General features: G+C 42.8%; 1 protein-coding gene across 2 annotated transcripts; it reads left to right on the top strand.

The window, feature by feature from the left end:
• The first annotated feature begins 33 nt into the window (after positions 1-33).
• GTF2H3 (general transcription factor IIH subunit 3) lies at positions 34-23,762 on the top strand. 2 transcript variants are annotated; one of them, XM_059408256.1, is made up of 13 exons: positions 34-135; positions 3,268-3,347; positions 9,494-9,600; positions 11,000-11,166; positions 13,291-13,353; positions 14,421-14,450; positions 14,591-14,619; positions 16,935-17,009; positions 18,073-18,126; positions 21,185-21,253; positions 21,858-21,993; positions 22,102-22,138; positions 22,233-23,762. In XM_059408256.1, the coding sequence occupies exons 1-13, from the start codon at positions 123-125 to the stop codon at positions 22,300-22,302; spliced, it is 930 nt and encodes a 309-aa protein (XP_059264239.1). In that variant the 5' UTR covers positions 34-122; the 3' UTR covers positions 22,303-23,762. The 2 variants fall into 2 exon arrangements, with proteins under 2 accessions (XP_059264239.1, XP_059264240.1); XM_059408257.1 differs by lacking the exon at positions 3,268-3,347 and having other exon boundaries at positions 68-135.
• Positions 23,763-26,926: the final 3,164 nt, after the last annotated feature.

The raw sequence follows: 26,926 nt of genomic DNA, 5'->3' as shown, positions 1-26,926 counted from the left end.
GGGGCCGTGCGTACGGCGCGCCGAGAGGCCTTAGGTCACTGGGCCGCGCCGGAAGTCGGGGCGCGCAGATTCCGGAAGGCGCGCTTGACGGCTACCTGTGCGTTGGGGGGATCCTGGCAGCCATGGTGTCAGACGGTGAGGGGTGTGCGGGGAGGGACCCCCGAGCGCGGGGCCGGGCGGTTCGGGCTTGGCCAGGACCACCCAGCTGGAGCGCTATTGGGGGGCTGGGCAAACCTTTTAGTCTTTAGAGGAGTAGCAGATACATTCATTTATTCAGTAAATAGTTTTGAATGGCCTCTTGGGTGCCAGGCGTTGTTTTATGCGCTGGGAATACAGCAGAGAACATGGCAATCAGGGGCCTTCGTGGAGGTTCCAGTCTAGTGGGCGAGGCAGACCATAGGCAAGCAAATAAGAATAATTTCGGAGGATAAGTCAATCCGAGAAAGACAATTATCATATGATCTCCCTGATAGGAGGAATTTGAGAGGCAGGACGGTGGACTTGGCGGGGGGGAAGGAAAAAATGAAACAAGATGGGATCGGGAGGGAGACGAACCACAGGAGACTCTTAATCTCACAAAACAATCTGAGGGTTGCCGGGGGGAAGGGGGTAGGGAGAGGGTGGTTGTGTTATGGACATTGGGAAGGGTATGTGATATGGTGAACGCTGTGAAGTGTGTAAGCCTGACGGTTCACAGACCTGTACCCCTGGGGCAAATAATACGTCATATGTTAATATAAATATTTTTTAAAAAGGAATAATTTCGGAGGGTGACGAGCTGTGAAGACCATATACTGGGATGCTGCAGTACGTTGTGATTAGGGGATGATCATGGAACAGCTACTTAGAGAAGAGTCCAGGTGCTGAAAGGGAGTCTTGAATGACTCTGCAAAGGCTGTGTGGCACGTTGAGCCACTACATGACACTAAAACAGAATGGGGGACTTGAGGGTAAAGGAAGGTGGAGAGACCTCCATTCATACGTTAAACTACCAGTTATAGAGTCTGATGCCTTTTTTTTTTTTTTTTTAAGATTATATTTATTTGAGAGAGAGTGCTTGCACAGGAGTGGGGTGGAGGACGGGGGCAGGGAGAAGCAGACATCCCGCTGAGGAAGGAGCCTGACTCCAGGCTCCATCCCATGACCCTGAGATCATGACCTGAACTAAAGGCAGATGCTTAACCAACTGAGCCGCCCAGGCACCCCGAGTCTGTTGTCTTAAGAAAAAAGAGACCAGGGTGGTGGGAGTGAAGTGAGCTAGAGGGACGAGAGCAGGAAGCTTAAGTAGATGCGTGGCTCTTGTGGACCATAATATAGAGGTTGAACTTTGTTTTTAAGTGTAATATGAAACCATGGTAGGGAGGAATAAGCAAATAATTTCTACAGTCTAATTTATAATTTTAATTTTAATTTATTTGAGAGAGAGAGCATGAGCAGGGAGGAGGGGTGCAGGCAGAGAGAGGAGCAGGCTCCCGGCTGAGTAGGGAGCCCAATGCCGGGCTTGATCCCAGGACTCTGGGATGATGACCTGAGTCTAAGGCAGATGCTTAACCGACTGAGCCATTCAAGCACCCCTGATTTATAATTCTATTTATTTAATTTATTTTTAAGACTTGACAGAGACACCGCGAGAGAGGGAATACAAGCACAGGGAGTGGGAGAGGGAGATGCAGGCTCCCCGCTGAGTAGGGAGCCTGATGTGGGGCTCGATCCCAGGATCCTGGGATCATGACCTGAGCCGGAAGGCAGACACTTAACAACTGAGCCACCCAGGCACCCCATGACTTTTATAATTTTAAAAGGTCATTTTGGCTGCTGTGTGGAAAAGAGAGCAAGAGTGGAAATAGGGAGTCTAACTGTCCATGCTTATCTTTTTCTTTTTTTTATTTTAAAGATTTTTTTTTTTTAAAGATTTTATTTATTCATTTGACAGACAGAGGTCACAGGTAGGCAGAGAGGCAGGCAGAGAGAGAGGGGAGGAAGCAGGCTTCCTGCCAAGCAGAGAGCCCGATGCTGGGCTCGATCCCAAGACCCTGGGACCATGACCTGAGCTGAAGGCAGAGGCTCCTATTTTAGGAGCCTCTATTTTAAAAATTTTTATTTATTTATTTGACAGACAGAGATCACAAGTAGGCAGAGAGGCAGGCAGAGAGAGAGAGGAGGAAGCAGGCTCCCTGCTGAGCAGAGAGCCTGATGCGGGGCTCGATCCTAGGACCCTGGGATCATGACCTGAGCCGAAGGCAGAAGCTTTAACCCACTGAGCCACCCAGGCGCCCCCATGCTTATCTTTTTCAATCTATACCACCATTCTGTGAGAGAGGCAGGCCTGGCATGGCCCATGTCTACAAACTGTGGGGTAGAGACCCAAAGAAGGACATTCACCGGGCAGTGCATGGGTATAGATACTCATCTCTCCTGTGAGGCGACACTGCCTTTTTCCAGGCCTCTGGGTAGTAGCAAGGAGTGGCTGGCCCTGAGAGGTGTGAGATGGGGCCTCATGGAAAGTAAGGCCAAAGGATTGTGGGCTTGTGGGTAGAGGAGTGAGGGCCTGCGAAAGACAGTTAAGTGCTTCTGTGCTAGACGCTTTTGTGTGTGTGATTTGCACATATCATTTCATCCCAGCAAAAATCCTCCTTCTATAAGGAGTCCACGATCTAGTGGACTAGCTTTAGCAGAACTGGTGAGAGAGATCAGAAACACAAGCAACTGCGAAATGAGATAATGAGTACTAAGTGTCATTAAAAGAGGGTCAGAAGTGGACAGGGGGGTATTGAAAGGCCACACTCTACAGTCAAGCAGATCTGTCTTTGCAGCAGGGAGTTTTGCTGCTTGCTAGCACGCCGTGTGACTTCGAGCAAGCTCCTTTCATCTGCAAAAAAGGAGTGCGGTATAGCCTAATTGTCGAGACAATGTGGATTATGAGATACGTTTTTGTTTAGTATACCACTAAGAGAGATGTGCTGCCAGTCTTAGCTGTAAGATACCATCCTGATTTTAGCAACAGCTAAATGTTAAAAAGAAAAAAAAAAAGGAGAGTGGCCATGTCATAATTGATGGAAGGTGGCAGTAATATATATAATCCAGTATATTGGATTATAGGATTACATATGCCACTGGCTGATGCAGAGATGGCTGACATTGGTGTTCTCCTCAAGTAGGGAGCCAGGACCTGTTGGAAGACCTGGGGAGGGTCTTTACAAACTGGGATTGTTGGCTTGGATACGCTTTCATGAGGCTAATGTGTTTATCCTTTGTTAATACTTTCAGAAGATGAATTGAATCTTCTAGTTATCGTAGTTGATACCAACCCAATTTGGTGGGGAAAGCAAGCGTTAAAGGAATCTCAGGTAAGATTGCTTGAGGAGGCCTATGGATAATTCTGGTTTAAGTGTGTTTGTATTGCTTTTTGGGAATCAGCTTCATTAAAAAAAAATTAGCTTTTTTAAAAAAAGATTTTATTTATCTATTTGATGGAGAGAGCGAGCACAAGCCGGGGGAGTGGCAGGCGGAGGGAGAGGGAGAAGTAGGCTCCCCGTGGAGCAGGGAGCCCAGTGTGGGGCTCAATCCCAGGACCCTGAGATCATGACCTGAGCTGAAGGCAGGGGCTTAACCCACTGAGCCACCCAGGCGCCCCTTATCATGAGTTTAGATTTGTGTAACCTCCAAACCACCACCACGGTCAAGACTGAACCGTGCCAACATACCCAGGAGCTCTCTAGTGCTCCCTTTATAGATGCTGTCCCTTTGTAGTCAGTTCCTGGTCCCGAGCCATGGTAGATGCTGATCTCCTACTCTTGTCCCGCACTTTAGTCCTGTGAATAGGTCATAAAGTGTTTTTGAGATCCCCCCCCCCCAACAGAATGCCCTTGATCATTTTAGGCTGGTCCATTTAGCAAAGTTTGTCCTTTCTGTTGCGGGGTACTATTCCAGGGCATGAGGTAACACAGTTCGTTCCATCACTCACCTGGGAAAGCTCTCCATTTGGGGTTTTTTTTTTCAGTCGTCGGCTATTACATCAAAAACTGCTCTGAGGGGCGCCTGGGTAGCTCAGTGGGTTAAAAGCTGCTCTGAGAATTTGTATAGAGGTTGTTGTGTGGGTAGACGTTTTCATTTCTGTGGGATTAGTGCCCAGGATCGCAACTGCTAGAAAGTAGGAAGAAACTGATACATTGTTTTCTAGAATGGATTTATATTCCCACCAGCCAAGTGTGAGAGATGCAGTCTCTCCCTCCCCTCACCATGCTGACACATTTTTGTACTAACTGTTTTCGTAGCTGAATAATGATCCCTTAAGGTGAATCTTTTTTTTTTTTTTTTTTAAGATTTTATTTATTTATTTGACAGAGATCATAATTAAGCAGAGAGGCAGGAAGAGAGAGAGGGGGGCAGGCTCCCTGCTGAGCAGAGAGCCTGATGTGGGGCTCAATCCCAGGACCCTGGGATCATGGCCTGAGCTGTAGGCTTATTGGCCGTATAGATAAGCCTCCTGAGATGTGTTTGCATGTCATCTATCCATTGTTTGGTTGGATTGTTGGGTTATGTTTAACTGTTGAGTTTTGAGATTCCTTTATGTTTCAAGAGATAAGCCCCTTTTTCAGATATCAGATGCTGAGAAAATATCAGTATTTTCTCTTTAGGTTGTCTTTTCATCCTCTTGTGGTGATCTTTCACAGAGCAGGAAGTCTTTTTAATTTTGATCAAGTCCAGTTACTCGATATTTAAAAAATATAGCCTGTGCTTTTGGTGCTTTTGGTAAGAGTTCTCAACCTTGTCTAGGTCACAAAGATGTTCGCCAGTGTCATCTGAAAAGTTTTACATTTAAATCCACAATCCAGGGATGCCTGGCTGACTCGATCGGTAGAGCCTGTGACTCTTGATCTCAGGGTTGTGAGTTCGAGCCCCACCTTGGGTATAGAGATTACTTAATAAAATCTTAAAATCTACCTTGAGTTAATTTGGTAAAAAGATTTTATTTGTTTATTTTTAGAGAAAAGAGAGATCATATGCAGGGGTAGGGATAGAGGGAGAGAGAGAGAGTCTTTTTTTTTTTTTTTAAGACTTTATTTATTTATTTGACAGAGAGAGATCACAAGTAGGAAGAGCAGCAGGCAGAGAAGGGGGGGAAGCAGGCTCCCCACTGAGCAGAGAGCCAGATGCGGGGCTCTATCCCAGGACCCAGAGATCATGATCTGAGCCGAAGGCAGAGGCTTTAACCCACTGAGCCACCCAGGCGCCTCCCGGAGAGAGTCTTAAGCAGACTCTGTGCTGAGTGAGGTGCCTGACATGGGGCTTGATTTCATGACCTCGAGATCATGACCAAGAGTCGGCGGCTCATCCGACTGCACCATCCAGGTGCCCCCATTTTGAGTTAACTTTTTAATAGGCTGTGACATTTAGATTGAGGTTTATTATCTTGTCTATGAATAATCTAATTGTTCCGGCACCATTTTTGGAAAAATTACTCTTTCTCCACCAAATGGCTTTTGCAGCCTTGTCAAAAACCACTTGGGTGTAGATGTGTGGGTTTATTTCTAGTTGCTGCAGTGCTCTCTTCCTCAACCAGTACCACAGAGTCTTGATTACTATAGCAAGACAGTAAGTCTTGGGCTCCAGCGGGCTGTTTCGTCCCACTTTATTCTTCCTCAAAACTTTTTTTTAACTATTCTGGTTCCTTTTCTTTTCCATATAAATTTTAGAATGAGCTTGTCTATGTCTATAAAAGATCTTGTTGGAATCTTTTTTTTTAAAAGATTTTATTTGTTTGACAGACACACAGTGAGAGAAGAGAGGGAACACAAGCAGGGGGAGTGGGAGAGGGAGAAGCAGGCTCCCCACTGAGCAGAGAGCCCGATGTGGGGCTCCATCCCAGGACCCTGAGATCATGACCTGAGCCGAAGGCAGATTGCTTAATGGCTGAGTCACCCAGGCGCCCTTCTTGTTGGAATCTTGATAGGAATTATCAATTAAACCTGTTTATCAGTTTGAGGATGTATTCTACATAGGCCTGCTAGGTCTCAATTATGTTGGGTCTTCCAGTCTACAAATATAGTACATCTCTCCATTTACTTAGATCTTGATTTCTTTCCTTTTTTTTTAAATCTTGATTTCTTTCATTAGTGTTTTATATATTTTAAAAATATTTTTAAAACTTCTTTTTTATTTTTTTATTTTTTATTTGACAGAGGGAGAGAGATCCCAAGTAGGCAAAGCATCAGGCAGAGAGAGAGGGGGAAGCAGGCTCCCCACCGAGCAGAGAGCCCGATGCGGGGCTTGATCCCAGGACCCTGAGATAAAGACTTGAGCCAAAGGCAGACGGTTAACCCACTGAGCCACCCAGGTGCCCATGTTTTATACTTTTTATCAGAAAAGGCCTGTATAGGGATGCTTGGGTGGTACAGTTCTCCAGTGAAATCATCTGGGCTGGAGTTTGCATTTTGGGGAAGTTTGAAACTACGAATTAATTTTTTTAGTAGTTATTAAACTATTTGATATTTTTCATATTGGACAAGTTTAGTTATAGGTAGTTTTATTTTGATGTTTTTTCTACTTCGTGTAACATTTTTGAGGTTTATCCAGGTTGTGGCATGTATTGGTGATTCCTCTTTACTACTGAATAGTATTTTGTTGCATGGATATACTTCTTACTCACCTATTCATGGACATCTGGATTGTTTCCGCTGATTATTCTCAAACAAGTCTTTGTGTGGACATATGTTTGCTTTTCTCTCGAGTAGATGCCTTTGAGTTGAACTGCCTGGTCACGTGGTAGGTTTAGATTTAACTTGAAGATGCTGCCAGACTGAACAAGTGGGGACGCCATCTTCCATTCCCTTGAGCAGTGTGTTAGAGTTCCAGCACCTTCACTTCCTTGCCAACACCTGTCTGTTTTGTTAGAGTCATTCTAGTAAGCAGGTAGTGGCATCTCCTTGTGGTTTTAATTTGCATTTCCTTAAGGACTATTATATATATAGATATAGATTATATACATATATATATGTATATAATACATGCTTATAAACTGCCCTTGTATTTTCTTAATTGAAATGCATATTCAATTATTACACCCAACTTAAAATTGGGTTGTTTGTTTTCTTATTACTGAGTTGTAAGAACTCTTTATATAGTCTGGATACAAGTCTTTTTTCAAATATATGATTTACAAATATTTTCTTCTGGTCTGTGACTTTGTGGCTTGTCTCTTCAATTTCTTGATGGTGTCTTTCTTAAAATCAAGGGGTGCCTGGCCATCTCAGTCAGTAGAGCATGCAACTTTTGATCTTGGGATCGTGAGTACAAGCCACACATTAGGTATGGATCCTACTTTAAAAAAAAAAAAATACAGGAGCACCTAGGTGGCTCAGCGGATTAAAGCCTCTGCCATTGACTCAGGTCATGATCTCAGGGTTCTGGGATCGAGCCCCACATTGGGCTCTCTGCTCAGCAGGGAGCCTGCTTCCTCCTTTCTGCCTACTTGTGATCTCTGTCTGTCAAATAAATAAATAAAATCTTTAAAAAAAAATACAAAAGATGGAGCACCTGGGTGGTTTAGTGGGTTAAAGCCTCTGCTTTCGGCTCAGGTCATGATCCCAGGGTCCGGGGATCGAACCCTGCATCCGGCTCTCTACTCATCGGGGAGCCTGCTTCCTCTCTCTCTCTCTGCCTGCCTGTGATCTCTATCAAATAAATAAATAAAATCTTAAAAAAAAATACAAAAGAAAAGTCAAAGTTAAAATTAGCTTTATCAAGAGAAAATTGACATGCAGTGCTCAGCACATATTTGGAGTATTTGGTTTGATATGTTTTCGTATATGTATACATTCATGAAATTATCACCATAATCAAAACTATGAACGTATAAATCTGTCACCCCCAGAAGTCTCATATTTCTTTATAATTTATCCTACCTCCTTCTCTCTGCTTGTCCCTACCCCCAGGCAACCACTGATTTTAGATTAGCTTACATTTTCTGGAATTTTATATAAATGGAATCAATGGTCTGGTTTCTTTACTTAGCATAACTTTTGAGATTTGTCTGTGTTGTTACCGTAATTCGTTCCTTTTATTGGAGAATAGTATTCCATCTTATAGAAAGAACAGCACATCGCTGCGTATTACCCTGTGTTGCCCTCCAAAAATACTGTTTTAGTTTGAACTCCCATCAGTGGTATGTGAGAAGGCTTTTTTTTTTTTTGAAACCACACAAGACGTTCTCTTTCCTTATTTTATCTTTTGCCAATATCATGTACCATAAAAGCTATCTCAGTTTGCTCTTAGTGTATTCTATGGCCCTTTGTATTTTTCCCTTGGGGCATTGCCCATTTTCCTCTTCTGGTTTTGTTTTTTTGTTGTTTGTTTGTTTGTTTGTTTGTTTTAATGTTAATGTTTTTATTTATTTTTTTTTTTTTAGATTTTATTTATTTATTTGACAGAGAGAGATCACGAGTAGGCAGAGGGGCAGGCAGAGAGAGAGAGAGGAGGAAGCAGGCTCCTGCTGAGCAGAGAGCCTGATGTGGGACTTGATCCCAGGACCCCGAGATCATGACCTGAGCCGAAGGCAGCGGCTTAACCCACTGAGCCACCCAGGCGCCCTGTTGTTTGTTTTTTACCGATTTTTAGACACTTTATATGAGAAGGCTAACCTTTTGTGTCATATGTTGATATTTTCCCAGTTTGTAATTTGGCTTTCACTTTTGCTTACAGTCATTTTTTTGCCATACAGAAATTTTAATAGATTTGCTTTACTTTTTTTTTTAAGATTTTATTTATTTATTTGACAGACAGAGATCACAAGTAGGCAGAGAGGCAGGTGGGGGCAGGGGGTATGGGGAAGCAGGCTCTCCACTGAGCAGAGAGCCTGACATGGGGCTCAATCCCAGGACCCTGAGATCATGACCTGAGCTGAAGGCAGAGGCTTTAACCCACTTAGCCACCTAGGCGCCCCCTACTTTTTTTTTAATAAAGTGGGATTTATCAGTGTTTTATTTGTTGCCGGAAGTATTCTTTTCTTTAAGAGAAACATGCTTTATTCCAGGATTATAAGAATATCCACCTACATCTTAATAGTATTAGTACTTGTGAGAATGTAAGCTCTACAAAAGAAGGGATCTTTGCCTGACACATAGCAGGAGCCTGGCATACTTAGTGAATGAATTGAAAACTTACAGAAATCATCAGTTTAATCAGTGTGTGTTAATCATCTACTTCGTACATACTAATAATTTGTTAGTAATTTTATCACAGAATATGTGACATGTTTGCTTTCCTTAAATGTTTGCAGAAAATAGTTGTGGAATAATGCACTGATGTGGAAATCATCTCACATAAGGAAAAGTAGAATATTAGTTTTCAGGTGGTTTGCTTTTGGCTTTGGAGGAGGGAGCTCCCCAGCAAATTTTTAGCAGTGAATAAAATTTAAGTGAAATCTTTATTAAGACCCAACCTAGTTATTTGGATAGCTACTTTACCTTTTCTCATGTTTTCTGTTTTTCAACAGTTTACTTTATCAAAATGCATAGATGCTGTGATGGTGCTGGGAAATTCTCATTTATTCATGAATCATTCCAACAAACTTGCTGTGATAGCGAGTCACATTCAAGAAAGGTACGACCATAGTGATTCTTCTACCTATTTGGTGTTTAACATTTGTGAGGTTTTTGTGCCAGTCAGCATGTACTACTCTTCCTTTTCTGTGTTGCAGAATTTTTTTTAATGTAGCGTTGAACAAGACTCGCAGCATGAGTCAGTACATTTTGACAGAGATGAAAATTGGAAGACTCATTAGCTGATACCTAATAGACTTGCATCATGTGCGCATTTAACTTACCCGGGTTCACCCATCCTTTCTAGGCAAAAGCCAGGGACAATTATCCAGCAAGAGTGGCAGCTCCTATTACTGTTCTTTGCTCGAGTCTGCCCCGGGTGGGGGCAGACGAAACAGGAGGTGTGATTCTGCTCTCTTTCCTCGAGTTGTGGGCTCTGCGTGCTTCTCAGGGTGTAATGTTTCACTGCTCTCGGTGTGATTCTGGTGTTTACAGATGAGGGTTTTTCTTGTTAATTGGGTTTAAACCCAAGCGAAGGACTCCATCTGGTGCTCAGCCGAGGAAGCAGTGACCTTTTCTAAGACGGGTGTAAACACCGGCTGGGGCAAAGGGTAGAGTCTCTTAGGGGCAGGTGCGTAGTAGGGCAGCTCAAAAGGGACTAGGTATAGGCTACATATTTTCACCGCATTTACTTTTCATGCATATGCTGACCGTAGAATCATACTTCCCGTGTAAGACATGGCTCTTCTGGGTCTTGATTAAATGTTACATCCTGGTTGAAGTGACTCTTGTGTACCCGCGTATTTCATATAAGGTCAGTGGATAGTTCTCAAACTTCTTATTTCTTAGGGCTGTTCTCTTCGGTGTGTTGAAGGAGCCTGTGGGCCCCCTAGTAAGTGCTCCAGCTCCCATGATCACCATGCATTTTTCTCAGAGTTGAATGAAAAACGATGACTCTGATTTGGTTAAGGTATCAAAAGAAAAACTATGAGAAGCAAAGTTCTCCAGTGTTTAGAAGAATCAAATACGGGGTTTTATAGGATTGCTATAAAAATCATGAAGCACTAGGAGAATCTTTTAGGGACCCTTGGGGCAGATTTTTATTACTGGGGTAGATAAATATACCTCAAATAATAAACTAGTCGCAAGTGAGAATTTGGTTATGACTCTCTTCCCAGCTGGCATCTGAGAAAGTAGAATGAGGACCACCCCAAAGCTGGGACCCAGCACACATGCGTTATTTCCTCTCACTTGTGAGAAAACAGGGGATTGTTAAAACATTCTCTGGGGGTAGACCTCATGTTTGCCAGTTTGCCTGTCTTATACATTTCTTAAAAATGAAACTTACTGCAGAATCTTGTGTCAGAATTGCTGTGGGTGGTTGTTTACTGAATTTCATCTGGATGTCTAGTGAAGACAGTCCTGGTGTAACTTGGTGTTTTTTTCCCCCACTGTTTCAGTCGATTCTTGTATCCTGGAAAGAATGGCAGACTTGGAGACTTTTTTGGAGACCCTGGCAACCCTTCCTCTGAGTTCAGCCCGTCAGGGAGTAAGGACGGGAAGTATGAGTTGTTCACAGCCGCGAATGAAGTCATTGCCGAAGAGATTAAGGATCTCATGACCAAGAGTAATGGCTTTCTCCGTTCTTGTTATCTTACAATTGCAGTTGAATGTGGAGGTCCTGAGGCTTTAAGTCCTGAGAGTTGGGTTTCTTGGGAATATTTACTTGTGTTCTCTCTCTTTTCTTTTGTAAAATCCTTTTCCTCAAAGCCTGTGCCTTGTTTGTGTGACCTCGTGACCTCGCCAGCATCTCCCACTGTCCGCCAGCCTCTACTTCTTGAAACCTACTCTTAGCCTCTAATGCTTTTTTTTTTTTTTTTTTTAAAGATTTTGTTTATTTATTTGACAGACAGAGATCACAAGGAGGCAGAGAGACAGGCAGAGAGAGAGGAGGAAGCAGGCTCCCTGCTGAGCAGGGATCGAGCCCCATGTCGGGTTCACTGCTCAGCAAGGAGCCTGCTTCCCCAATTCTCTCTCTGCCTGCCTCTCTGCCTACTTGTCTCTCTCTGTCAAATAAATAAATAAAATCTTTGAAAAAAAAAAAAAAGATTTTATTTATTTATTTGTCAGAGAGTGAGCGAGCACGAGCACAGGCAGACAGAGTGGAAGGCAGAGTCAGAGGGAGAAGCAGGCTCCCTGCGGAGCAAGGAGCCCGATGTGGGACTCGATCCCAGGACGCTGGGATCATGACCTGAGCCGAAGGCAGCTGCTTAACCAACTGAGCCACCCAGGCGTCCTGGGAAAGGCCACTCTTTACAGACAGAAAGTAGGTTAGTGGTTTCCGAGGGTGGGGGAGGAGTGACTGGAATGGGCCCAAGTGACCTTTTGGGGTAAAGGAAATGCTCTAAAACTGGGTTGTGGTAATCGTATACAGCTCTCTAAATTTGCTTTAAAAAAACATTGAAGTGTTTACTTAAAAGGAGTGAATTTTATGATCTGTCAATTACACCCCAGTAAAGCTGGTAAGAATCCCCGGGAGGGCTTGTTAAAACAAAATGCTGGGTCCTACCCTGCAGTTTCTGATGCAGCAGGTCTAGAGTGGTCCCAAGAATCTGTGTTTCTGGTAAGTTTCCAGGTGATGCTCTTATACCTGGTTCTAGAATCATACTTTGAGAACCATGGGCCTCCAGGGTAAAGTCCCAACTTCTCAGTGTGGTGCTCAAGACCTTTCTGGGTCTGACCTCACCCATGGGTGAAGGTGTCCGTGCTCCTGGACCCGCTGCAGGCCCTGTTCGCACCGGATGTCAGTCCGAGCTCCCCACCCTCTTGAGAGGCTTGGCTTTTTTCACTCAAGGCTTCAAACAATTTTCCAGCTTTGTCTCTGCTTGCCACAGCCGAGGGGGAACATCCTGCCCCCTTTCTACTAGCGGGGCAGCTCTCTGAGGGGCATGAGACAGAGGGGTGGTGGGAAGGAGTGCGGATAGGCTCAGAGCAGGCAGTTGCACGTGACCTTTTGCACCACTTAGATTGTTAACAAACCTGAACCTTTCCAGAAAACACCAGGGTATTTTTTCCTGTGGTAGAATATACATACTGTAGGGTGCACCTGGCTGGCTCAGTCAGTGGAGCATGTGACTCTTGATCTCGGGGTTGTGAGTTCGTGCCTCACATTGGGTATAGAGCTTACTTAAAAATAAAATCTTTTTTGAAAAGAGAATATAGATAACACAAAATTACCATTCAGCCATTTTATTTATTTTAATTTTTATTTATTTGTCAGAGAGAGAGAGCGTGCACAGAGTGGCAGGCAGAGGCAGAGGGAGAAGCAGGCTCCCCGCTGAGCATGGAGCCTGATGTGGAACTCGATCCCGGGACACCAGGATCATGACCTGAGCTGAAGGCAGCCGCTTAACCAACTGAGCCACCCAGGCGTCCCAACCATTCAGCCATTTTAAAATGTGCAGTGCAGTGGCAATAAGTACATTCACACTGTGTGTAAACATCACAGCTGTCCATTCCCAAATTACCCCAGACTGAAACTTTGTACTTCCTCAGCCCCTTACCACAGGATATTTTAAATTGAGACGATGTTAAAAATTACTTATTTAAGCATTACTGAGAACAGATTGCTGCTATGTTTTTAAGTATCAGCTGATTTCATTCTGGAAGAAGAATGCTTTGGTTTGAAAATGGTTTTAGTTCAAGAAAACCTGAACATTCTCTTTAATTTTCTTTTTTAAATTACTTGCAGGTGACATAAAGGGTCAACATACAGAAACTCTGCTGGCAGGATCCCTCGCCAAAGCTCTTTGCTGTATCCTTGGTGTTCTCGTCATTCAGAAGGTGTCTTCCGGATATCTTAACTTGTGATAATTTTTAGAACCTTGGGTGTCCATATTAATGAAAGGCATGAATATTCTAAAGTGGTGGATAATCAAAAAAACAATTTGTCTTGGCCTTGGAATTTTTTTTTTTAAATATTTTATTTATTTATTTGACAGAGATATCAGAAGTAGGCGGAGAGGCAGGCAGAGAGAGAGGAAGGGAAGCAGGCTCCCTGCTGAGCAGAGAGCCCGATGCGGGGCTCGATCCCAGGACCCTGAGATCATGACCTGAGCTGAAGGCAGAGGCTTTAACTCAGTGAGCCACCCAGGCGCCCCTGGCTTTGGAATATTTTTAAGATAAGCTGTAAAAACTTGAAACGTAAAAGAAAGAAGACTCTTCTATAGTATGTCCTGCTCACACGACATTCTCCAGGATGCTTGTAACTTGCTTTGCCAAATTGGGGAGGGTGTGTGTGTCTTTTTTACCTTCCTTAAGTTAGGAGCTTATGTTTGGTATTTACAAAAGTCGTTCGCTGCTCCTGAGGGTTAATAAATGAGTGGTTTCTCCTGAGGCCCACAGGTTATTTGCACTTAACATAGAGTAAAGAACACTGTCCCAAGCATGTTGATGTCTGTTGGTGTGATGTTCTCCCAGTCTTTAAAGAAAAAAAAAAGATGTATTTACTTGGGAGGGAGCAGAGAGAGAGAGAGACAGGCAGGGAGAACAGGCTCCCTGCTGAGCAAAGAGCCCGATGTTTGTTTTCTGGCTTGTGGACTTAGCGGTCATCACAGTATTCTAGGATGTGGTGGATGATCGCAGGGTTAATCATGATGATTTTAATTTTCTGGGACAGAGATCAGGTTTTGGTTACAAAGCTCAGTTGATTGCAGTTGGTAAGTGGAAACTCCCAAGTAGTCTTGTGTGTTTATCTTGGGAAATAGAGCATTTCTTTTTTCACCTAGGTGGATGGATTAATTTAAAATTTGAGGTTATTTTTCTGTTTAGTATAAGTATTTATGAAATTATTTCAAAATTCCTTAATGCTAAAAAATTCAGACATTCATAGAATGAACAAGGAAGTGAAAGGTAGGAGTGTGGTTTTTTATGAGATCTGGAATCCTTATTTTATTGCTGTAATTTTGGTGGACTCTTTAAAAATGTTGGTTATAAAACCTTATGTTTACTAAGATGCAGTTAAATTTTAATCTGTCTTTATCTCTTTATAGATAATCAGGAAATGAAATCAAGGATTTTGGTAAGATTAAAAAAATCAGTACTATATTTATACACCACCTATATCAAATTAGAAAGCATAATGGCATAAAAGTGTTAGACCCATTTATAATAAATATGAGTATCCAGAATAAATTAACAAGCAATGTATAAAATCGATTATGATGAAAGACTAAAATTCTGAGAGACATAGGAGAATTGAAGGAATGGAGAGTCCTATTTTATTCTTGGATATCAGTTTTTCCAAAGTTAAACTATAAATTCAATCTTGGAATTTTTTTAAAGATTTTATTTAGAGAGTGCATGTCACGGGTCGGGGGACGCAGAGGAAGAGGGAATCTGAAGCCAGCTCCTCACCAAGTGCTTTAAGAAATTCAACAGGGCGCCTGGCTAGCTCAGTCGGTAGAGTGTGTGATTCTTGATCTCGGGGTAGTAAGTTTGAGCCTCATGTTGGGTGTGGAGATTACTTAAAATCTTAAAAAAAAATCAGTTTATCTGGAAGAATAAATCAAGGAGAATAGCCAGGTGCTTTCTGAAAGAGAATAATAAGCAGGAACTTGCTGTTAGATCTTAAAACACATTGCAAAGCTGCAGGAACAGTGTGGTTCTGGCACAGTAGGAGGCCCAGAGTAACTGGGAAAGGCCAGGCTCCAGAAATAAAATCAGGTCCACAGAGGAGTTTGGCTTGTCGAAAGAAAGCACTTAAGTCAGTGGGAAGAAAATGGATTATTCAGTTAAAGGGGCTGGGCCAATTGGTTGACCATTTGGGGGAAAACAAAGTTAGATCTCATTGCTCACACCTAAATAATTCTAGTAAAGGTCAGACATGTCACTGTGAAAGTTCAGGTCATAAAAGCGCTGGAAGAAAGTACCTGTTTATAATCTCAGGTTAGGAAGGACCTTGCTGAGCGTGATGTGAAGCTTAAGACCTCAAGAAAATCAAACCCCAAAACAAGGGTGAAAGAAAAGCTATTAAAAAGCATTTTCAGGGGCGCCTGGGTGGCTCAGTGGGTTAAGCCGCTGCCTTCGGCTCGGGTCATGATCTCGGGGTCCTGGGATCGAGTCCCACATCGGGCTCTCTGCTTAGCAGGGAGCCTGCTTCCTCCTCTCTCTCTCTCTGCCTGCCTCTCTGCCTACTTGTGATCTCTCTCTGTCAAATAAATAAAATCTTTAAAAAAAAAAAAGCATTTTCAGTATCGCTACCTGACCGAGGATTAATATAATAGTTCTAAAATGTTTTTTATCTTATTCATTTATTTTTTTAAGTGGGCTTCACGCTGGGCCTGGAGCCCAACTCGGGGCTTTAACTCACGACCCTGAAATCAAGACCTGAGCTGAGACCAAGAGTCTGACACTTGACTGAGCCATCCAGGCACCCTGACCTTATTGATTAAATTTTAAAAGTTACGGTTTACTCTAAAATATGTAGAAAACAAGCAGCCTGCAAAAGAAGAAATGCAAGTGGCCAGTTAGCATTTGAAAATACGCGGAGCCTTACCAGTGAGCAAAGAACTAGAAGCATCTGGTAACAGGGTTTGCATTGTCCGCTACTTGCTCAGCCTAAATGGGCACTTCCCCATGTTGGTGGCAGGCTTGGGGGTAGGTTTTCCTCTTGCATTGCCAGTGGGAGTGTAAATCGGTACAACATTTTTTTGAGGCGTGTTTGGTGGCCTGTAGCAGGATGAAAGGTGTGTGTATTTTAGCAATCCCCCTGATTATTTTAGGAGCTATTCAGAGAGTTGTGTACAGCATATACGAGAGCGTTCCCCAGAGCATTGTCTAAAACAGGACTGGAAGCTTCTTTAGTGTCCTCTATAGAGAACTGGTTCATCAGTGGAGTCTATGAAATTAGCACAAAGGATGACGTACATCCGAATCCACTGATACAAGATTCATCCCCCCGCCCTGCGCCGCCCCTGTGGGACCGAGAAGCAGATTACAGGGCTGCCTGGCTGGCTCAGTGGGTAGAGCATGTGACTCTTGATCTCAGGGTTGTGAGTTTGAGCCCCATGTTGGGTGCAGAGTTTATTTAAAAAAAAATAATTAAAAAAAAGCAGTTTGCAGAGCACTAGATAATCATCCTAGGGCACGTGTGCGCACTGCCTCTGTGTGTGTGTGTGTGTGTGTGTGGGCACGCATGTGCCCATGTAGGTGCTGTGTGGAACTGTTAACCAGGCACTGTCTATCTCTTGGAGAGTAGGTCATTTTACACTGCACCTGTGCACCTATTTATTTAACCATGGTGACTAGGCAGGCAGATTAGACAAGCTGCATTGGTTGTGTTTGCAGTGAGAACTCAGATATGCCCCCAGGTATTCACAGGGATGTGATTTTTAGGTGATTAAGGCTGCAGAAGACAGCGCGCTGCAGTATATGAACTTCATGAATGTCATCTTCGCAGCACAGAAGCAGGTGAATTGGGAGCATCTTTTGTTTTGTTTTGTTTTGTTTTTAAGTTTTGATTTAAATTCCAGCATATTTAACACACAGTGTTCTGCTAGTGTCATGCGTCCCATATCGTGATTTAGCACTTCCAGTTGTCACCCGGTGCTCCTTGTGACAGGTACACTCCTTAATCCCCATCACCTGTGTCCTCCACCGCCCCCTCCTCTGGTGACCATCAGTGTGTTCTCTGTAATTAAGAGTCTGTTTCTTGGGTTGCCACTCTCTTCTTCCCCCTGTCCTTTGGGAGCATTCTTTTTAGGAAATATTTATTTCATATGAGTTTTATTTTTTGAATGACCTATACAAATATTTTGACTAAATGGCCTTACCAGTGGATAAAGAATATGGAATTCATACATCGTACTAGTCATTACTCTATTTTGGGTCCTGGACCCCATGAATATTATGGGTCCCCAGAAAAAAGTACCCTGAAACACAGTTTTGCATATAGTTTCATGGTATTCATGTAACCCTGTTTAGCCCATCCTTGGACCTCAGGCTACGAATCCCAGACTTACAGTTTGCTGCATACCTTGCCTCTGTTGCTCTCTTTGCTTTAGGAAGGTCTTACCAAGATTTGATAGTTTTACTTTGCAAATAAATGAATGAATCTACACTAATTCAAATGAATTATTACCAATGTATTTTCTTTGGTATGTTTTTAAGAAAAAACTTTCTTAAAACTTCAGTTTTAACCCCAAATGCTGCCATATCCCCATATCCATGCCTCATATTCTCCATGTTGTAGCAGCAGCGTGATGTGAAAAGACCGTGGGCTTTGGGGACAGGCAGATTGGGGTGACAGCACTGCTCCCCCCGTCCCCCAAGCTCTGTGACCACAGCCTGGCCAAGGCCTAGGTGTTTCAGCTGCAAAATACAGATCAAATACCTGCCTTGCAGAGTTAATCCACTGTTTTAAGAATAGTCTAAAGAAAGTCTAGCACTTAGTAGTCCCAGTATAATTTTTATTTTTATTTTTATTATTCTATATTTTTATTATTCTATAATGTTTTTGGAATGTTTATTTCAGAATATTTTGATCGATGCCTGTGTTTTAGACTCGGATTCAGGACTCCTCCAACAGGTACGTGTTCCGTGGAAGTGTGGTGGTGGTGGTCAGGGGAGCCTGGTGTGTTCTCTTCGTTGTTAACTGCCTGTCACCAGCCTTCGCACAGTTTTAGGAATTGGCTGTGAGATGCTGTCGGTTAGAGCACTGACATCTCTCTGGTCCTTATTTTATTTTTTTATTGAAGTACATATGACACACAGTGTCACATTAGTTTCAGGTGTGCAACTCTCGGGATCCTTCAACATTTTTATTTACATTTTATGTAATGATTGATTCTGTAAAAGTGAGTCACATATTGAAATGAATTCAGGCAATATAAGAAAGGATTTTTTAAAGGGGTAAAAAAACGAGAAACCCTTCAAATCCTATCCTCTTACAGTTACTGTTGCTAATATTAGGTGAACAGCATGTCACATTTCTCTGTGTAGGTATAGATGAAAGCATGGGTCGCTAAGCAGAGAATCTTTTTTTTTTTTTTAAAGATTTTATTTATTCATTTGACAGTGATCACAAGTAGGCAGAGAGGCAGGCAGAGAGAGAGGAAGGGAAGCAGACTCCGCTCTGAGCAGAGAGCCGGATGTGGGGCTCGATCCCAAGACCCTGGGACCATGCCCCGAGCCGAAGGCAGAGGCTTTAACCCACTGAGCCCCCCAGGCGCCCCATAAGCAGAGAATCTTATAAAGATGGGGTCGTACTGCAGATCTGTGCTGTCCTGTGTGATAGTTGTATGGTTGTTGAGCTCTTGCAAAGAGGCTGGTCTGGATTGAGATGTGCTGTTAGTGTAAAATACACACATTGAATTCAAAGACTTAGTATGAAGAACAGAATGTAAAATAAAGATTTTATAGAATTACCTGTTAAGATGATAATACTTTGAATATACAGAGTTAAATAAAATGTTATTAAAATTAATTTTATCTGTTTTTTTTTTCCTTTTTTTATGCGGCTAGAAAATTTCAAGTTTCACATATTGCCCACATTATATTTCTGTCGGACAGCACTGTTAGATGATGCTTTTCAGTCAACTGTATGAGATGGAAATTTAATTTAACTAAAAAGGGGGAAAAAAAAACCCAAATAAGACTGAAGAAATTGCCAAACTTTTGATAAATGTTTTTTCGACCACAAGAAATATTCTTTGCTAAAAGATCAGTTAAAAGCACAACACTGGAAAATGCTGAGTTTAGGGTACTGCCGAGGACACAGAGTGGGAAGGGGAGATACGATTAGAAAGTATACTAGTGTCAGAGGTTCCAAATTGTCCTATTTCTTAAGCTTGATGGTAGATACATGGTGTTCGTTTTGTTTAAACCTACTTAAACCATACTTACATGTGTATGTGTATATGCTCTTGCACATATGGTTATATTTCAGAATTAAAAAATTGAAAAGGTTGAGTCCATTTTTTAACTGCACATTTCACTCTACACAGCGTCTGTGAACTCCTAGAGGATCTTTCCTGTGCCCTGAGTTTAAATGCCAGCTCTGCCTGCCTGACGCTCACGTCGCTATGTCTGGGCCAGACGCAGGCTCTCTGCGTTCCAGACTTGCATAGTCAGCTGCTCAGGCAGCATCTCCCCTTGGACATCCAGCAGCGTCTCAACTTGAACTTGTCGGAAACAGAACTCCTGGTTTCTGCCGCGCTGCCTCCCGGGGGCCTCCCCCTCTCAGCAGTGGCAGCTCAGTTCACCAGCCCCCACGCCAAAATGCTGCCGCTGCCTTGTTTCTTCTCTTCCTCTCCTTTCCATCCCATTAGCAAATCCTTTTAATTCGATCTTTAAAAATGCGCCCGAATCCCACCATGTCTGCTTCCTTGCTACCACTCAAGTGGCGGATGGTCCTTAACTGGTCTGTTTCTGCGCTACGCCTCACACCAAAGTCTGTTCTCTACAAGGCCGGCAGAATGAAGCTTTCAAAATGGAAATCAGATCTTGTCACTCACCTGCTTAAAACCCTCCCATGGCATCCCCTCACACACAGACTGAACCCCAGAGTTCTGCCATGGCTGTCTGTACATGCCATGATCTGGTTTCCGGGTATCTTCTTTTCCCATGGAATCTCTTTACTCCGGCCATACTGGGCTCTTTGCTATTGCTTTAAAACTACAGGCCTGCCGCCGCTGAGGGTGTCTGCATCAAGCTGTTCCCTCTGCTTCTAAGGCTTCTCCGTAGGTATTTGTATGGTCTACTCCCTGCCCTTGTTTGGGTCTCTGCTTCTGCTTTTCTCAGAGAAGCCTTCCCTGAGCATCTAGGGTCACTCCATGTCCCCTTACCCAACTTCCTTTTTCTTTATGGCCGTGGTCATAGCCTGTGACAGTGTTTCTGCATGTACTCGACTGACTGACTTTCCGTCTTCACCTGCACCAGGTGTCAATCAGTCAATGAAAGGAGTTAAACAAATCGTGGTATAACCATAAGATAGAATATTGTTTGGCCATAAAAAGGGATGAAGTACTGATCTTGCCACAGGATAAATCTTGAAAACATGATGCTGAGGTAAAATTGTATGAGTCCATTTGTACGAAATGCCCAGAATAGGCAAATCCAGAGAGAGAGAAAGTAGGTCGCTGGTAGCCTTGGGGTAGGAGGTTGAGAGTAATGGCTAATAGGTGTGGGGTTTCCTTTTGGGCTGCGGAAATGTTCTGGAACTAGATTGTGGTGGCACAGCTCTGAAGACAGTGAAAAATAGTGAAGCACACATTTTTAAAGGGTGAATTTTATGGCTTCAGGGTGATTTCAGAGCTGTTGTTAAAAATAGAATGAAAATGAGTAAACGTGGCTAGAATAAAAATTTCATCAATAGAAAACACAGGACCGAGGGCATGTACTGTCCTCCACTAAGCTCTTCAAAGGGGGAAAGGGTGTGGTGCCCCCGGGAAAAGTAGCTGAACACCTTGAGAGGTAACGGGAAGTTTCTGGTCCTCACGTACCTTTGCAAAAGCATGCCCTTTTGATGGGCTCCGTCATACCCCCCTCTCCTCCGGAGACCCGAAGAATGGCTGGTGAGATTGACATCTGTCTGGAAAAGCTAAGCGAGTCCCAGTTTGGCAGAGAGCCCTTTGGATGTCTTGCAGGCTTGTGACATCACGGGGGGACTGTACCTGAAGGTGCCTCAGATGCCTTCCCTTCTGCAGTATCTGCTGGTAAGGGACGGTCAACAGGGCCCTAACACCTTGCGTCTGGGTGAGCCCCTGTCTCCTGGGGAATGAAGGGGGTCTCGATGGTGATGCTAGTAAGTGGGAGAAGGAGTAGATGGGTGGCCCAGGGGCTTTGAAGCTAGAAGGGGACATCTTGGGTCGTCTGTGAAGGCAGCTTATGTAAGCAGACAACAGTGGCTGCTTTGGGGAGGTGCTCTGTACCTGCCGAGTGAATAAAGAAGCCTTTCTTGGTAGACTTTTTTTTTTTAATTTGTTTTTAAAAAAGATTTTATTTATTTATTTGACAGAGATCACAAGCAGGCAGAGAGGCAGGCAGAGATGGGGGCGGGGGAAGCAGGCTCCCTGCTGAGCAGAGAGCCCGATGTGGGGCTCGATCCTAGGACCCTGAGATCATAACCTGAGCTGAAGGCAGAGGCTTAACCCACTGAGCCACCTAGGTGCCCCACTTGGTAGACTTTTAAGGAAAATCCTAATTTATTATTCTCTTTGGTGTTCACTACCTAATATCTGATACTTGACAACTTCCGGTTATATTCTCCTATGTTTTCAGTAACATTTCTTTGCCTCTTTTTTTGTTCCCCCCACACAGTGGGTTTTTCTCCCTGATCAAGATCAAAGATCTCAGTTAATCCTCCCTCCCCCAGTCCACGTGGACTACCGGGCAGCTTGCTTCTGTCATAGAAATCTCATTGAAATTGGCTATGTCTGTTCTGTGTGCTTGTCAAGTAAGTTCAAATACTGAGTTTTTCTGTGTGTGGGGGGCACAGAAAATAAGTCAGCTGTGCGTTTGTTTTTTTCCAACATCCTGTTTGTTTTGTGTTTCAAATTTACAGTATTCTGCAATTTCAGTCCTATCTGCACGACCTGCGAGTAAGTATCCCTGGGCTGGTGTGTCTGGCCCACGCGGGGTTGGGGGGAGGGATTCAGAGCCCCGAAGAGGGTCTTCCTCTCTGTGTCGTTACAGGACAGCCTTTAAGATTTCTCTGCCTCCTGTGCTGAAGGCCAAGAAAAAGAAACTGAAAGTGTCCGTGTGATCAGAAGATCCCCCACGCCCCGAGCTAATCTCTTAGAGCTTATTAAGAGAAATTGTGTGGCGAAAGCTGTGATAGGAAGCCCTGAAAAAAATACAGCGTTGTATGGGATGATTTTGAATGAAGTTTCTTACAGGAAAGTTTTCTAAACTATTATCCTCATGCTGTGCTTTTGGGGGACCTGCTTTATTTGAGGGAGTCATTCTGTGCAATCTTTTCTGATGGTTTTTTTGTCCACAGAGGGAGAAGAAAGCATAAATTAGTGACTTTTTTTTTTTTTTTTAATGGGGTGATCATTTGTCTGTCAGCCTGGCCTGATTGCAGGCTTTAGACTCTGTTACGTAGTCTGGGTTCTGCCTGTGAAATGCACAACCAGTGGAATTTGAGCAAAGTTTTAGCGATCGTCCACTAATGGCATTAATCAAGATAGACCATCTTCCTTGAATCAACAGCTGACTTGGACGGTAGTCCTGCAAATAAAATCCTTATTTTCTAAGTTAAGATTTAGCTCCAGAAACTAGCAGATTTGCTTTTGCCTGACATCACTGTGTGTCTGGACATAGTTATCCATGTAATAACTGTCGCTGAGTAGATACAAAGTCTGATCTTAAGTGAATGTGGAGAAGGGGGTGTGGTACTCTGGCAGTGACCTTCCCTTCTTCAGAGATAGTTGGGTGAAGAGCTTCTGCGTGAGAGCTGCTGTCTGGGTTCACAGGGGGGCCTGGTGGAGAATGGATCCTTTATGGCTCAGTATTGTCCCCCAGGTGGAATGAGAAAAAAAAAAGAAGCATTAATGTTGGAGAACTGTTCTCTGAAATAAGTGCGATAGGTTCAAAACAAAAATTATTTGTAATTTCAACAAGAAAAAACTTATTTTTCTATGGAACCTTGACGTTACTAGAAGTCTTTTCAAATTCTAGCACAGTGTAAGAAGGATTTTCAGGAATGGTGGCTGCTTTGTTTTGTTTTACGTATATTGACAAAAACAAACAAGCAATCGTAAATTGACAAAAACCCATTTGTGTACACAACTTTGTATGTAAGTAAGATGTTAATTTTCCCTTCATGCCATCTCAGAAGCTGAGTCTCGTTTAAGTAATTTGGTATTTGGCTAGATGATTTCAGGTAGATTTTGTACTTTGGATTTATAATTTTGTTAAATACACAGAGGCTTTGGTGATCACTTGGCCAATATTTGTTAGTCCTTGAGTTTGAGAATCTTATTTGTCTTTTAGAAATAATATTTAATATTTCACAGTGTAACTATAATGGAAATCACTGTTTTAAGTCTGGGAAGTCATCAGATATCTAAAAGACAATTTCAAAGAAGCTGGTCAGGTTCTTGTTACTACTTTTTTGTTTGAGATGCTTTGTGTACTGGCTTAATTCTGTTTTGGTTTTATTTTTAACTGTTGTGTTTATGGTTTATATAAATTTTTATAATAAAATAATTTAAATTTTTACATTTGCTTAAGTTCTTTTCTCTTACTGTTTATTCCATGCTAATTCAGCTTACTTTCAGGTTTGTATTTTAACTAACTGGATTTGGTCAAATGTCAGTCAATTTTTTTTTTTAAAGATTTTATTTATTTATTTATTTGACAGGCAGAGATCACAAGGAGGCAGAGAGGTAGGCAGAGAGAGAGAGAGAGAGAGAGAGGGAAGCAGGCTCCCCGCTGAGCAGAGAACCCGATGCGGGACTCCATCCCAGGACCCTGAGATCATGACCCGAGCCGAAGGCAGCGGCTCAACCCACTGAGCCACCCAGGCGCCCCAGTCAATTTTTTTTTTTTTTTAAGATTTTATTTATTTTTGGGGGCACCTGGGTGGCTCAGTGGGTTAAAGCCTCTGCTTTTGGCTCAGGTCATGATCCCAGGGTCCTGGGATCAAGCCCCACATCGGGCTCTCTGCCAAGCTCCTCCTCTCTCTCTCTGCCTGCCTCTCTACTTGTGAGCTCTCTCTGTCAAAAACTAAATAAAATCTTAAAAAGAAAAAAGATTTAATTTATTTTTTGACAGGCAGAGATCACAAGTAGGCAGAGGCAGGCAGAAAGAGAGGTGGGGGAAGCAGGCTCCCTGCTAAGCAGAGAGCCTGATGTGGGGCTTGATCTCAGGACCCTGAGATCATGACCAGAGCCAAAGGCAGAAGCTTTAACCCTCTGAGCCACCCAGGCACCCCAAATGTCAGTCAATTTTTTATTCAACTCTGAGGAACTTTTATTTTTTTGAGTAAGCTCTATGCCCAGTGTGGGGCTTGACTCTTGCAAGATCAGGAGTCACATGCTCTACTCAATGAGCCAGCCAGCTGCCCCTGAAGAACTTTAATTTCAAATCTTGTTGAAACTAGATATGAAAATATTGTTACAAACTGCATGATAATAGATGGGTATAAAGTATTTAATGCAAAGTTTCTCACTGTGAAACTATAAGAAGAAAGATAAGATGTTTGTGATTTTATATTGGGAGCAAAGTTAGCAAAATTGGCTCAGTGGGTTGGGCCTCTGCCTTCGGCTCGGGTCGTGGTCTCGGGGTCCTGGGATCGAGCCCCACATCAGGCTCTCTGCTCGGCGGGGAGCCTGCTTCCCCCCTCTCTCTCTGCCTGCTTCTCAACCTACTTGAGATCTCTGTCAAATAAATAAAGAAAATCCTTAAATAGGCAATGTCCTATGAAAAAAATTTTTTTAAATATTTGGTATTTTCGTTGGATAAAGCAAGCTAGTATAATGTATGTTTTGATGTCATAAAAGTAGGAGTTAATTTTAAAACCATGAAATTACTATCTTAAAAGTAGATAGTTACAACTATTCAATTTGTTGTTCTAAAGGCAGCCCCTTGGGCTACCTTTCGTAGGTCAGTCTACAAAAAGATTCCTGCTCCCTTGCTTTTTTATTTTTTTATTTTTATTTTTTTAAAAGATTTTATTTACTTATTTGTCAGAGAGAAAGAGCATGAGCAGGGGAAGTGGTAGGCAGAGAGAGAAGTAGGCTCCCTGCTCGGCAAGGAGCCCAATGCGGGACTTAACCCTAACCCTGACTCAACCGACTGAGCCACCCAGGCGTCCCTCCCTTGCTTTTTAGAAAAACAATGATTTTGTTTTTCAGATAATCCAAGCATGATCTGTAGGACTGTTAGGAACTCCTGAAAGAGTGCATAGAATGCTTCCAGCAGTAATGGCGAGGAGAGTAGATCTACCAGTGACATTTTTATTTGAGAAGTACAGTATTTAAAAATCAGGGCTTTTCATTCATAGTTGAATTGAGAGTTTATGCCTACATTTATATTCATAGGATTGGTTGCACGGCATTTTAAGAAAATATTTTTAATTTTTAATAATGTCATTGTACCTCACAAATGACATTTTTTTTTTTTTACTTCTGAAGCATTTTTCTTTTTTTTTTTTTTTTTAACTGTAATGCTCCAGAATTCCACCGTTCATTATACTATTGGCTAAATAGCTTAATGCAACCAAAAGAAAATAAAAGCATACTTTTAACAAGTACTATATTTTTTTCTGATTAGAACAGAAAATGATTACATGCTTTTTAAGGAAGAAAAAGTACGTAAAACTAGGGGGAGAAAAGAGAAATACTGCTTTAATCATTCCTCCGTCCAGATCCTACCCAGGATTGGGAGGGTTAGAGAATCCCTGTGAATTACTATCTGGTGCATTTCTTTCTCTTTCTCTCTTTAGATTTATTTATTTTATTTTATTTTTTTAAATACAGATTTTTTTTAAAAAGATTTTATTTACTTATTTGACAAAGATCACAAGTAGGCAGAAGAGCAGGCGGTGTTGGGGGGTGGGGAGAAGCAGGCTCCCCACTGAGCAGAGAGCCCGATGTGGGGCTCAATCCCAGGACCCTGGGATTATGACCTGAACTGAAGGCAGAGGCAACCAGTCACCCCAGATTTCATTATTTTAGAGAGTGCAGGGGTGGGGAGAACGGGAGAGAGAAACAATCTCAAGCAGACTCCCTGCTGAGCAAGGAGACCAGCTAGGAGACCAGCAGGGGGCTTCATCCCATGACCTTAAGAGCATGGCCTGAGCTGGAACCAAGAGTTGAACTCCTGAGTGACTGAGCCAAGCAAGCACCCCTGGTGCATTTCTTGACCATGGCGGGATGTTGCATCTGGAAGTATTGACAAGGTTATCTGTTGTTTGGTAAGCAAAGGTCAGATTTCAATAGACCTAAAACAAAAATGTTCTTACTTTGAATGTCTGACAAACGATATTTGCCAATACGGGAAACTGAGGTACTAACGGTGCCTCCCTGCAGTATGTGACAACATGGCAATGTTAAGGTCTTAGTGAAGTAGAACTCAGCGAAGACGAAGATTTGTAGTACATCGAGAACACCCCCATAAACACTCATGTTTGCCTAAATTACTTTCTCATGTTTCCCCTAGATGTAGAAGCATTTTGACCCAGGGATTAAAAGTAATTCAAGACAACGATTTTCCTTGCGAAAATGTCTTTTACTGTCTTGTTAAAGAATACTAAATAGCAATGTGTGTTTGACAACCCTCCTGCTCCTATCGTTCTCCTAGGCTTTGTACCCAGGTACCAAGAGCTGCAAACACCTTGCAGTTCCCCTAGAGCTGATAGGCGGAGTGGTGGCGGGGATTTC

This window comes from Mustela nigripes, chromosome 8 (assembly GCF_022355385.1).
Source record: "Mustela nigripes isolate SB6536 chromosome 8, MUSNIG.SB6536, whole genome shotgun sequence".
NCBI classification, from domain to species: domain Eukaryota; kingdom Metazoa; phylum Chordata; class Mammalia; order Carnivora; family Mustelidae; genus Mustela; species Mustela nigripes.
Note: the sequence above shows the minus strand (reverse complement) of the source record. Positions and strands in the feature narration are given on the sequence as shown.

What these genes read in the sequence shown, in the direction of transcription:
- GTF2H3 (XM_059408256.1), top strand. An exon ending in TAAGGATCTCATGACCAAGA is followed by an intron (nt 11,167 to 13,290) that starts GTAATGGCTTTC and finishes AATTACTTGCAG; the next exon opens with GTGACATAAAGGGTCAACAT. An exon ending in AATGAACAAGGAAGTGAAAG is followed by an intron (nt 14,451 to 14,590) that starts GTAGGAGTGTGG and finishes ATCTCTTTATAG; the next exon opens with ATAATCAGGAAATGAAATCA.